Source organism: Patiria miniata, unplaced genomic scaffold, assembly GCF_015706575.1.
Source record: "Patiria miniata isolate m_02_andy unplaced genomic scaffold, ASM1570657v1 HiC_scaffold_5, whole genome shotgun sequence".
In the NCBI taxonomy this organism is placed as follows: Eukaryota; Metazoa; Echinodermata; class Asteroidea; order Valvatida; family Asterinidae; genus Patiria; species Patiria miniata.
Window position 1 is genome coordinate 3008030 of NW_024037072.1, and position 14085 is coordinate 3022114.

Genomic DNA, 14085 nt, shown 5'->3' on the forward strand with positions numbered 1-14085 from the left:
TTGATTTCTTCAAAATGACAGCTTGTCAGAAAGAATAATTTCACAGGGAGTTTATTCCTCTTACTATCTTTCAACCAAGTACATTGTATGTTTTTCAACAATAATTACGCCAGTCACTTTTTGGATAGCTGCAAATGATGGACTCTGGCTTTAATGCATGTCAAGTAATACACAGTTGATGGAAGGTGGAACACAGTTGGATCACTTTATAAATTTGAGTCCACTTTTTTTCCTGTCCCTGTTACATCTGACATCTGTGGTTTTATAGGCCCAATTGTGAACCACTCCTTAATGCAGTCGTCATCCAAGAGTGATTATGAATAGAGAACTACCTACCCAACAAAAACAATTATTTGAAGTCATTCTTAGTGATACATGAATGGAAAATAACAAAGTACGAAGGTAACGGGGAAGGAAAATAACACAATTTGGACACGACACTAAATTTGTAGAATGACCCATCTTTCAATAATTAAACTTTCTAGCTGAAAATAATGAAGGGTCAATAAAACTGGCCTCCATGCACAAACACAAGATGGGAGTTTTTTCCACTTTCAAAAGCACAAGTCAGAGGGAAACCCGCGTGTGGTCGTACTAGTTTGCAAATGTATTTCGACAAAGCCATAATGTGCACAAAGCCTCAACATCTTCACATCAGCGTCAGGCGTCATTCGCAATGCACTCGAATGTCCCTCCCAACTCTTCCTTTGTAACCATTGAGGGGGTACTTGTCTACGGGGGGGCCCATAACAAAAGGTAGCGTAACGTACCTGGCCATGGAGGTATCGGACATCGCACTGCTCCCCATGCGCTGCAGCTGCTTCCTGCGACTCTGTAGCGCCCTCGTCTGGTTGGCCATGTTAATGATGTCCGTGTTGGTGAGTTTCTTCTCAAGCTTTTTGCCCCTGAGAGGTAAAAACATTGCCAGAGTCATGACTGTGAGATCGGCTGCGTTGGATCTTTGGAAGGTTTTCAATTTTGGGGGAAAATAACTACAATATACCATCGATGTACCATTAGCTTGGGAATATGTAGTTCTGACGGAAGCCAGCACTGTGGATGTACCCATTAGGGGCAGTACTAGCTTAGGCCAGTGTTGCGGCGTTTGCACGCCTACTTTCTAACTGGCAAATCAATGGTGTCTCTGCTGTATTTTTCACTGTTGAAGGGATACTGTATGCGCAAAGTCCATACAAAAGTTACACTAGGATTAGCAGTAAAAGTGAAAGATGCACAATGCAACATTGCTGACGGTACAAAATCAGTATCCACAATAAAAAAAATCATTTCTGAGGTGGTACCTTGCTCAAGCGCAAGTTGCACACTTTCTCCAAATATGAGGTACGCATTGCATTTTAGTACTTTGAAAACAAAAAACACCATTGGTCGGAGAAGCGTTGCACACCCTCCGGTAACCTATGTTAACTGTGGTCGCCGGATAAATCTATATGCAGCAAACATTACATACGTCTTGGAGTACGTACACATTTAAAAACTAACAAGACAAAAAGAACATGTAACAGAAAACGTCCTACATCCGTGAACCGGTTGCTGTGAAAACAATAATAATTAGACAGTAATCACTAGATGTGGAACCAGCTCTTGTGCAAGTTGTTTCAGGAACTGGCACAATAAGAAAACAAATACATGCTTATTGGAGCTCAAGTACTATCGTAACAGACAATAAGAGGCTATAGTCCTCTGCAGGGAGAAGCAATGAGTGACAAAGCGTCTTTGCCCAAGGTCACTCGCACCCCAACCCGAGGCTGGACTTGAACCCACAACCTGCAGAATTACCTGCAGACTATGAGTTCAATGCTCCAGACCACGAGGCAACGGCGCTCCACACAATGCTAGGTCCCACCTACTTTTGTTCTCTGGGCTAGTCTATAGGGGTGGGCACTGGCTTACCCTGGGCCTGTGACTTGATTTGTCTTGGCATCCTCGCCTTTGCTGGACCCAGTGACAGACTCAGCATCGTCACCAAGGTCACTCGCACCCCAACCCGAGGCTGGACTTGAACCCACAACCTGCAGAATTACCTGCAGACTATGAGTTCAATGCTCCAGACCACGAGGCAACGGCGCTCCACACAATGCTAGGTCCCACCTACTTTTGTTCTCTGGGCTAGTCTATAGGGGTGGGCACTGGCTTACCCTGGGCCTGTGACTTGATTTGTCTTGGCATCCTCGCCTTTGCTGGACCCAGTGACAGACTCAGCATCGGCGCCCAAGCCCAGATCATCATCCACGCTGCGTGTGCCGCGCTTTGGGGTACCTTGAAGAGAGAAGCAAAAATAATTGTCACAAGGAAACAATTTGGTTTGAAAAGGATCTCATAGCACACAGACAGTCATCTGTCACAGGCTGTGTTGTTCTTCACGCGCCAAACATAAACTCCAAAAAGGCTAAGAAAATACATCTGGTGGCAGAATGCCCATGAAGGAAATTGAAGAGGTGCAATGTTTGTCTTAATGTGCACGCACTTTTAGTGTTTACAATACAATAAACAATAGAAACTATGAGAAATGAATAATGAAACAGCCTGGTCTATACAAATGAAGAAGAACACACGCTATTTCAGATTTTTTTTAATTAACACTGTCGAAAGTCATAGACTTTACACTGACAGTGATTGGAATTCCTTGATAAATGAGATTTTGCTTTGAGATGCGAACGGCAAATAAGACGTTATCGTTAAATATCGACCACACGCGTGCGCCTGCATTGAACTTTGTGGAAGGCTGGTTTGATCAAGAGGGCATTCACATTGTGTACATTGTACGTATAAAAATGAGAGCTTTCCTGTTTATTTTTCACACAGAAAATGCACACGAACAATGTACAAGGGAGAATGAATATAACAAGATGAGGGAAACCCTATTAAAACTGGTCCCAGACTGATTTGGTGTAACAGGTCTAAATAGTCATTTAAGTAATTTTTTTTTACATTGAGTCAGTGAGTCACCGAGTCAGCCAGTAAATAGAGAAATGAAGGCCAGCCCCCTAGAACCAGCACTTAATTCACTTTATACAACACCTGAATAAATCCCCGTCATCTGATTGGAGGATCGTTGATCACATGTCATTGAATTATTCGTACCAACGCACGGCGCGCACGTGGCGCACAGCGCACAGTGCAATGGAAGTTCTATTGCACTGTGAATAGAACTTCCATTGCACGCTGTCACTGCTGCTGGTGGTGACGCTGTTTTAAATCGAGATAAATTGATAAATTGAATATGATTGTTCTCAACCTGTCCAATAGTTTGCATTAATATAAATATGATGAACTTGTCGAACTTTTAAACAGTTTTCAACCTGAATAAATTGGCTATTACAAGTCAACCAATCAGATGACAAGGATAATGAATGTTTCACGTTCGTGCAATGGAAAGAATAATTTCATTCGGTGACAGATGAAATGTTCCATCTGTCACCTCATGAAATTATTCTTACCATTGCACTCACAAACATTCATTATTTGTATACTAACCAATATAGATCTTACAAGAGGCAAACGGATGGTCCCTTTTCGAATAATTTAGTATCTGATTATTCGGAACTGCATTTCACCGAATATTCGTTTATTCAAAACTCAATCAAGTTTTACTCTCGCCAGCTGCATCTGCGTGTCGCGTCTGTCGAAAGTTGCACCTAAAACGTGGCGGTTAATTTTGCGTGCAGCAATCAATATTATGGACTGCTGGAGTGTTTTACATTAAGTATTTGAAGTACCGATATTTTATAAGAGTCTAGGGCTTTAACCTGCTAAAAGTACGGGAACAATGATCCACCAGACCAAAAAAGTGGCATGTGACAATAAAGTGTACAATGTAGCAACTTAACGATTAAAAAAACATCACAGTCATGTGTGCATGTGCGTAGGTGTTTTTTTTTCAAAACCGGCAAAAACTATTCGAATGTTCGTTTGACAATCGAATATTCGGTATATTCTGGGAAGCCCAAAAGGCAAAAAAGAGATCCTGAGTATTTCCTCAGACATGTCAGAAGAGGTCTCAGTACTTATTTGAAATAGTTTATTATTTAAATAACACAGCTTGAAGACAAGGCCAAACAAAACATACTTCTGCTTCCGATTACATGGCATTTGAAAATAGGGTAGGTAGTTAGAGAATTCTTTTGGGGGACACTTTTTTTGTGAGTACGATCATATGGAGGTGTCTGCGTGTAGTCAAGAATAAAAGGTAGTAATTGATGATTCCTAGGTTTTTTTCTTCATTCCCCCCCCCCCCAAAAAAAATTACATGTAGGGTAGGGGCTGTCAAAATTGGGTAGGTAGGGTAACCGGAAGCATAATTTTTTTTTTTTTTTTGACCAAGTCATTTAGATGTCTATTTTATTTACTTTTTTTTAAGTAGAAAAATTCTATCATCTGGTGGCACAACTGAGGAAACATTTATGTAATTACTGTACATGTAAGAATGATTGATTTTTTTTAACACAGTTATATGCATGACCAAAGAGGAGTTGGACTGCTTGTTTAAGGCGCCAGTATCATTGCTCGTATTGTACATTTTGACCACCTGATATCTTTTTTTTGAGGGGATGGAGGATGTGCGTTTTTCAGTATTTTTTTGTGGGTGGTGAGGGGGTTGTTTTATGCGGGTATAGGACTTCACTGCGTTATGGAGAAGTTTTTTATTGTTAGGCAAATTAGGACTGAGTTACAATGTATGGGGACTTTCTACTGTCCCCCCCCCCCCCCCCCCCAGTATTTTCGGTCCCCAAAAGTACATGTACCTCGTACAGAAGAGTGTATGCCCCCACAACTACGGAACAAGAATGCATGTTCTGGTGGGGAGCCTTGAATTTGTATTTTATTTTGTTTGCTTTTTATGGGGGTATTTTTATTTTTTACCCCCTATTGCTACAGTGAAGCTTACCATTGCCTTGATCAGAGATCTTCCTGCTGGCACTAGCAAATGGCAGGTTACCGGTGCTACGTCGGCGTTCCCCATTGGTCTGTCCAGGGATCAGCGTGGCGTCCAAGTCCTCCTGACCGTCGATGGAGTCCACCCAGTGCTGGATGCTGTCCCGACTGGAAGAGGTGGACAGCTGGGAACAGGAGAAGGTGGAATCTATCCAAAACAATGAATTAAAAAGGAAAGAGTCTGAAAGTCAGAATGGGTGTTGTCAAAAAACACAAAACAAAGTCCCTAATAGCCTTGGGCAATTCCAAAATTATGGGAATCGATTCTGACGGATTCCGACACTGCCCCCCCCCCCCTCTCCCTCTCCCTCCCCCGGCAAAATATCCTTTAAAAAAAATTGTGCCTTGCCAACATTGAAACTATTTAAAAGAGAATTCTACCGCCCGAAACTCCCTGTTTGTAAACACCCAGGATTTAACAATGCCCATTACTGATAATGACAAATAAAAATTCCACTAACAGGACAGAAACAATTAGGGAACAGCCAATGCTCAATGGGGCCAATTATAAATTAATAACAAAATCTTTGTTGGTAAACATGTGGCTACATGTACGTTAGTGTCCTGCACAGAATGAAGTAAAGGGACAATGAGTGAACTGTGCGAACATGCACAATCACTTTGATGAAAATATTATTGTACTGAACGAGTTAGTTCAACACGTCATGCAAAACAGATGTTCTATCAGGAAATTAGTCTTCCTCTTACAATGTATTTAATAAAAACCCACATTCTGCAAAAAATTTCACAAAAACCAAAATCACAAGTTGAAATAAAGTGTTGAAGTCTGGAACTGGAAAATTCATTCAGTTCTAACTATTTTGTTGAAAATAAATGTTGGATTTATTTTATTGGGGGTTCAGTTTTTTTCTTTAACCCTTCTATGCTAACACACATTCTGGCAAAGTTGTCCTTTCAGTTAAAATCAATCACATGACTGCTTTCAACAGTTAAGACTAAAGAGCTCCTGAAGCAGGATTGACTGGCTGTGACTGTCTATGTAACTTTAAGGCCTTTTCACACTGTCAAAAATCTCCGGGTTGGAACCGGTTCCAACCCCGCGATTTTTGTCAACCCTTTTCCCACTTCTAACATTTCAACCCGGTTCCGACCCGGGTAGCGTGCTCTAGCTGGATCGAAATCAACCCTGGGAGGGACCAGGGTTGAAAAACTCAACCCGGATCGAAATTGCATTTTTCGGCCTGAACCGTGTCGAAAATGATTGTGTGAACCGCCCCGGGTTGAGTCACTCACGGCCGATCCGTGTTGAGTTGAGGCCGACATTTTACCGAAAATCTGACACGCCATGCATAATATTTCCCTCCACCACTATCGCCGTCACAAACACCGATCACGAAACAATTGCTCCCTAATTATCATCCAATAATGTATCGGTGTATGGAGCATCCTTTACCGAGTCTGGGCTTGTATTAGGTCTGCAAAATGTACCCCAAAAAAGTACATTTCTAATGTTAAATAGAACGAATCGTCTAACGAAATGACCGGAGCCATTTTGGAAATATTGCACACAGCTGCACTGGTGTCGTACAAAAATCGGACTCCCGAATCGGATTCGTTTACTCTCTTATTATTGGTCAAACCCTTTCACGTGACAGGTCCTTCTCCTAATAGGCATGCGCAATACTACCAATGAGTCCGTATTTCACAGAGTAGTAAATTCACGCTGAACACTGGCCTGTCCGTAAGCCTCGTGCGCGCAGCAGCTGCGTGCGTCGCAATGCATTATGGGATTGAGAAAATCATCGCAGCGCCCTGTGCCGAATGCGATCCGTGTCGAGAATTTGTAGTGTGAATTCACAGGGGTCGTAGCCGGATTGAACGTTACACGGTTCACGTAGCGGCCGTTCCCGTAGCGGCCGTTCCTGTAAAGGACAGTGTGAATGTCGCGTCTCTCCGATCCGTGTCGAAAAATACTCGGGCTGAACCGGGTTGGATCCGGGTAGGTTTCAACACGGTTCGAAACGGAGATAGTGTGAAAAGGCCTTTATACTGCTACATGTATGCTTTAAATCCAGGTGACTGACAAGCCAGCTGTGCATGCCTACCACTTGTCTGTTTTTGTCTGCTGACTGAATTTGACTAGTCATCGTACTTGCTTAAAATATAATGTGCTGTTGGTGACTAGCTTGTGTAAAAGGCATGGCAGGGGAAGACTTGAATTTTGTTTTACTGTCTGTGACAGTTCAGACAGCTGTAGAGTTTATTTTTCTCACACCGTTATGAAGTACAGTCTGAGAGAAAGCTAAATCCCCTGTTATTCACATAGTTTTGCTGCAACATACAAACTTATACCCACAGGCCCTACATACATTGTAAATACAAAAGCTTATTAAACAGACCCAATTTTGTTTTTAAATACACGATCCTTAAAAAATTTCCTTTAAACAAATCTTTAAAGCTTGATTTTCTTCCAATACGCAATTTTTACCACCAAAAACAGTTTCACTTGGATGCCTCTTTCTAGTTAAGCACTGCATGGCCTTTGTACTGTATGTATGTTGGGTGTGCAGGTGTGTTTACTATGGCACGCAAACTTCCACAGCCTTGTCATGCTTGTGTACACATACATTTGTACCATAAGTCCATTATTTTCGGAAGTCAAAAAGTAACCTTTCATGCTACAGTGGAATCTGCCTGACACATCTCTGAAAAGCACTGATGTAAACACAATTTCTCCATTACCTTTACTGTTTACAACAACAAGATCTTATTTTTACCATACGGGTACATGTACATGTGCACTTAAATTTCACATCAAGTACAATGCATATTCCTACATGTTGTTTGAAAGCTACAAAAGGAAAGATAAAGTCTGTACATGTACACTAATGGCAAGTTATCTCAGTTTTTTTTCTATATTTTCAAGTAGTTTTTTATTTTGCGTCATCAGGTCCATTATCACTTTCTGTATCAGTCTCAGGGGGAGTGGTCTGAAAGTTCAACAGCTATTTGGACAGAAGGTGAATAAACCTGAATGCATTCATCTTGAAGTAAATGTACAAACACGTACATTTGTACATTGTACACTTTAGGCCTACGTCTTTCTCCAAATGTCACCATTTGAACATTTCTGTAATCCAGTTTATTTCTAATACAGGTAGACTGTATTCACAACTTGGGGCTTTCATTTGGAGCCACTACACACATTCACCATTACCTTCCCAAATCCTTCCAAATCCTCTTTGCAAATTGAAGGATTATGTAGGATGATTTTAGAGGATGTACATGTACTGTGTCAAGATCTTGGGCTGGACGTACTGGCACTTTCTGTTGTTTCTGCTCAGCTGTGCATAAATGTAGGCCCAGATTATACTCGAAATCCTCCGCACTGCTCCAAGAAGTCACTGGCTCTGCCTCATCATATTGACAGTGATTGGTGGTGGATTTTGCAGGATTGAGGCAGTGGTCACCCCTCCAAGGACCACATTCAAGAAATAACGGAGGAGTTCAAATGCAGGAAAGAGGTTGTGTGCATTTTTTACATGGAGGCAGTTGGAGGATTTTGCAAGACTGAGGTTACATCCTACCAAAAATGCCTAGAGGGTATCATGGTTAAGATTTTGACAACACTGTATGAATTCAATGATTTAATACTGCTGGTACCCAAACAAACTTAAAGTGTGGTTTACAAATTATTTCCTTGGGACATACATGTACATGTAGGCCCCTATTTCCCTTAAAATACAGGGATGTTAGTCAGCCATATTAGTCTGAAATTGAGGTGAAAAAGAAACGCACAAACATGAAGACCTATAATGTCAGGAATGGAATAATATGGTTTCAAACTGGTTAGCTGTGTTTAGGGGACTGCGTGGTCAACATCAGGGTCATTATCGGTGCCCAGGCCCTTAGCTGGTAACAAACCAGACATTTTAAAAATACTCAACCACAGTATTAAACCCATTCATAAAAACACTATGAATGATGCTTGTAGAACTCTTAGACTGTACATTAGCCATTTCAGTAGGGGCAGGGGAGATCATTGCCATAGTTTTGCAAAAAAAAAGTTGCAGTGCAACCCGATCCTTCTGAGTCATTATTCCCTCCTTCGAGGTTTGAAACTAAGTCACGGTAGAAATCTATGGAATAATAACAGCATTGCAACCCTACGAACAAAAACTCATCGGTTTAAAAATAGCCAATCCCTTACTACATCAGTCTTTTAAATTCTCAGTAACCTTGGCCAAATCAACCTGTATAACGTGTTTTAGAGTGGTTTCATTGTGTAAATGGTAGTTACCAAATGTTCTTTTGCAATTTTTACTGCTATGTTTACAATTTTTGTTTAAAGTTTAACTTAACTGTTGAAGTTAATATTGCGTATTACCGGTATGTCCACTTTTAAATGTATGTTAATGTTTTATCTTTGTTACCATGTGCAATACAAGGCTGTAAGACATTGAACTTTTTTAATAAACCAGAATAACAATAATAACGTTCGACAAAATTCCAACCATGTTCTGTTCAACCATCTTACACCATGTTGCAAGCCAGGTGTGCGTCGTGCGCGCGTGGATTGCTCAACATCTTCTCCACATGTGGAGATCATATCAGTGGTAGGTATACCGGTACATGTTTGCGGCGCATACTGCAAGCATGTGTTTAAACAGCAGTTTGATACAGCCCACATGACTGACTCTCGACCAATAGGCTTTTGTAAATGGTCTCAGCTATTTAAAATTGGTAAATAGTCTCAAATCAGGCAATTACAAGACAGTAGGACTTGCATCCCTTGAAATAAGACAAGATACAGCTACATTCTTGCTGCCGCAGGAAGGAATGAAAGTGCAATTCACCTGCTGCTGTCGTGTGTTATTAGCTCTCCGATGGAGAGAAAAAATGATGAGGACATTCAGGCCTGAAGGTTGTGTACAATGTACAAACGTGTACACGTATGTTTGTGCTGGTGAGAAAGACCAGGGTGACTGTAAGGTCATAGCCAAACCCTGCTAAATGTAATTCAAAAATCTGTCAGATTTGTCAAAAATCTGCCAAATTCCCCAGAATTACTCGGACTACACTATAAACACTTAAAATCACATGCAGATGTTGTAGTATTTGCCTTGATTAAGGTTCAAAGTAAATTATAAAGAATCTATAGCACATACATGTAAAGATGTTATGAAAATGCGTAAATTTCAGGCAAAACGCGGTTGCGTCACGACAAAGTCCCCTTCCCAGTGAACCTCAGCACATAGACCAGCCCACCTGTCCCATTATGAAAGGGTTTGTTTGAAAAGATTGAAGCTTTTTTTTTTTTTTAAAAGTACCATTTTTTTTAATTTGCTATGTTTTTTGTCAAATAACCATTTTTGCAGAATTCTGCTAGAAATCTGCCCAAAAAATCTGTTCTGTCAATTTTTCTGTCAAACTCGTATTTTAACAAAAACATCTGTCAAAGTTAGCCGAAAATCGGCTAAAACGGTCACCCTGGAGGAGACTGTGGGACTTGGCAGGAGATCAAAATGGCACAGCTTGAAAGACAATATCACAGGAAAAGTGCATGACACGTATGCAGATCTTTCTTAGAATCAGACACGTCACAAAAAGATGGAATTTCCAAGCTTGACAATACTCTCATCAGTGTTTCTATAAATTTGTAATGACATAAAAACATGACAAACGAAGGGAGTAACAGAAGAATCAATTAGCTGGTCCAAGAAACAATGCATAATATGCCTGCTTTTGCAAAAATGTAGCCATCGGGTATCCGATTTGTTTTTCCTATTAAAAATTTTTTTTTTTCCACAAGGACAAATATGTATGGTTACTACGGTACGTTCGAAAAGGCATGAAAATGTATGCACGATAAATGTTTAACAGCATGTTTTTTTTTTATGAAGGCCAAGTCTTGTCACTTCAACTTACAGTCAGAGCTGTATAATCAGGAAAAAAAAGTATATTAGAAGAAATGTAATTTGAACACAAACTTTCTATGAATTCATATTGAATTCCTGAATTTAAATACCGTCATGTGGTTGCCACATTACGGGTGGTGTATCAACTTCCACAATTCCTTTTGATGGATGAATGAGCTCATCATTATTCAATTTCAAAACAAGTACCGGTACATTGTACATCCCTTGCTAAGTCAGTTTGTCATATCCTTGCATAAATTGTACATATACGTACATCATAGGCTAATGTTGTTCAATTAACATACAATCCACTATGATGCCCTTTTTTTTTAGGCAACTCATCTCATCACTGAGTCAGGCCAATTAAAGAGTTTCTGTATTTTTTTCCAAAACTATATTAGGAAGAAAGTCACAAAGATATAAACCAGCTAAAGGATTCCACCATACTGACAGTTTTCAAGTTCAAAACTTAGAAATACTGATTGTTGTTTTTTCTTTATACGTTTTAATATGGAAACACCATAAAACTCAGCAATTTACACAATGTACATGTACATGTAAACATTAACATTTAAGTCAATTTATCAAAATTATGTAAACACTGCTGTATTTTTAAAGTTGATCAAAACATGCCAGTGCTTCTTGTGCAGTTCAGAGACTTCCAGTGGTCCTCTCCTCCCGAGTTTTCCCTGAAATTTCCCCGTGTAATTTCCAAAATTCCATGAGAAATATTTTTACTTTAACTTTGTTACCGGTACTACCGGTAGGAAGTCACAAAGTAATATTCACACTGCATCTAACCACTAAAAAGCCACCATTAGCCAGTCAGTCAATGAACACGACTTGGACACATGGAACAAGATGACATACATGTACACTGTACATGTATGCCAAACTGACGAAACGGTCACTGTTAAGTTCCCTGAGTTTTTCCCGGATTTTTTGTGTTTTTTTCCCCTGCTTTCCAGAGTGGGTGAAAGCCCAGACATCCCAAATACTGACTATACACAATCCACCGTGTTCACACGTCTGAGGATTATCACCCATGTTTGCTTAAAACACCTGTAAATTTGTTATTTTACTCGCAACTGTAGAGTAGAAAAAACACTTGTGATACTTTTTGCGGAAGTCCCATGTGAGACTCAGCTGAATAATACACACATGCTGTGCATTCAACTCTGTTATGCACATTATAATTGATGTTTGATAATCGTCACAGTGTAAAAAGCAGAAATGTATGTCAGCCTTTATACATGTACAACTAAAAAAAATCTAAAATGTAATATACATTTGTGTAGTATAAAATGTTTTTAAAATTCACTTGAAAAGAAAATTCTGATGAATAAATATTGAGATCTAAAAATGGCTTTTATAATGTGTATTCAAAGTAAAAAGGTTTAAAGGTACTGGTATATATGTACATGAAGGATCTCAAAAGTACCTACCGAAGTATAAAAAAACTGGCTTTGATTAAAGATCATACCGGTACTAAACACCCCGTGAAAATATTCCATCTGGCTTGCTGTCATTTAGAATATCAAGAAACGTGGTTTCCAACGATCAGTTGATTGACTAATTTTTGGAAAGAAAAAATGCTATGGACAAAATCATGTTTTAAAAAGTTGTGTATGGTTTTTCACTGTTTTCTTGAAAAGTGTAAATTATCTACTGAGCTGAAACTTCAACAGGTTAGGTTTCAGACACTCGTGACCGTATTTGGATTCTGAGTGGTGTTATTATTTGCAACAAACAAAATGCATGACAAGCAAATGATCTTGTATCTGCCTTTAAAAATAATATAAACTCCTGTATAAATACGTGAATATAAATTGTATAGGCCTACATATCGTCACTGACACCACGAAGTAACACCCATCTACATACCAGTAAAAACTAGCAATCGGAGAAAACGGCTACTAAAGTTGAACGCCTCCTAAAACAACAATTTGCGTCAAAACGACAGAGTATTTTCAGTTGGATTTCTCGTTGTGGACACTTGATGAATTAAATTTATTAAATCTGCTGTTTTTCACCTGTTTGTGTATTAAATAAACAAGAAATAAGAAAAAAAAGATGAGTGTTAGTTTGTGAAACCGAAAAGGCTGCGAAACTGTAAATTTTCGTTTTCACGAAGTAACACTCTTCAATGTATTCAACACGAGGAAAGTTCAACTTCAGGTCAGCGCACGCGCCCGCTCATACATGTACAACTTATTACAAGAAGAGTGTTACTTTGTGAAAAAGTTTTTGCTCACTTACATGTATGAGCAGAGTGCGCGCCATGCATTGCAATAGTAAATGGAACTTGAGTGTTACTTCATGAAAACGAAAATTGTCACTTTTGCGTAAAAGTTGCCATGGATACTTAACGTAATTATTAAAGTAAAGCTGTTGAAGCTTTGAAACTTCGTGCAATGGTAGGCCTTGATGAATGTTTAAAAATAAAAAAAAATGAAAATCGAAAAAAAATGGTTTAACACGGTAGAGTGTTACTTCGTGGTGTCGGTGACGATATGTGTCTTATGCAAGTTTGTAAGGTACAAAAAGATACATATTGTACTTACCGGAACTGACCGTGGTTATCCTTTGCCGTGGTGCAACTCCATCACTGGACCTTATCTCCCACGGTAAACGCTCACAACCAGTCGACCACAAACGCCTGCGTTTAGGATCCTGCATGCGTCCGCCCTCGCCAGGGAGTGGTTTTGTAGACGGCAGTCCATGCACGTAATCGGCAACTCGCTTCTTCCAAGACCGCTGCGTGCTGTCCAGCTCTTGCAGTCGACTGTTGATAATTTTGGCTTTTTCTTCCTCTGAGGCGGGCAGCGCGAACACCTCGCCCGTGTCTGAGGCCATCGGCAACGAATGGCCAAATGTCCGGCCGGAGTTGCTGGTCTGCTCCGAGTCCATACGACCGTGGTGCCGGTGCGTGTCGATCATTGTGGCGCTGCGAGGCCGCGTCACATAACCGTCCACCAGTTCAGCTGCTGCACCAGCAGCATGACCAATGCCGCTGCTATTCCAGTGCTGCTCTGTAGTACTGTAAGCCTGGGCTAGCGCTCGTATGGAGTCCAGATATTCACTCTGTGATTGTACCCTGATGGGCAGGGAATTGGAGCGGCTTCGCCCAATGACCGGGCCCAGACTAATCCTTTCATCTGTGCTGCTACCTGATGAGCCTATTGAAGCCGTGAAGAGCCGACTGCTTCTGCCTGTGTCGTTTCCAGTCACACCTGATCGAATGAAGCCACAG

The 14085-nt window shown here is 40.4% G+C and overlaps 1 protein-coding gene across 2 annotated transcripts in view; it reads right to left on the bottom strand.

Annotated features, from left to right (window-relative positions):
- LOC119740419 overlaps positions 1-14085 on the bottom strand; it is an 85496-nt gene that overhangs the window by 53811 nt on the left and 17600 nt on the right. For both annotated transcript variants that reach the window (XM_038215720.1, XM_038215719.1), the window contains exons 3-6: positions 13397-14065; positions 4907-5101; positions 2157-2277; positions 771-905 (exon numbers count right to left, since the gene is read on the bottom strand). In XM_038215720.1, coding sequence (XP_038071648.1) covers positions 771-905; positions 2157-2277; positions 4907-5101; positions 13397-14065 — 1120 coding nt within the window. The remainder of the gene's footprint in view (positions 1-770; positions 906-2156; positions 2278-4906; positions 5102-13396; positions 14066-14085) is intronic.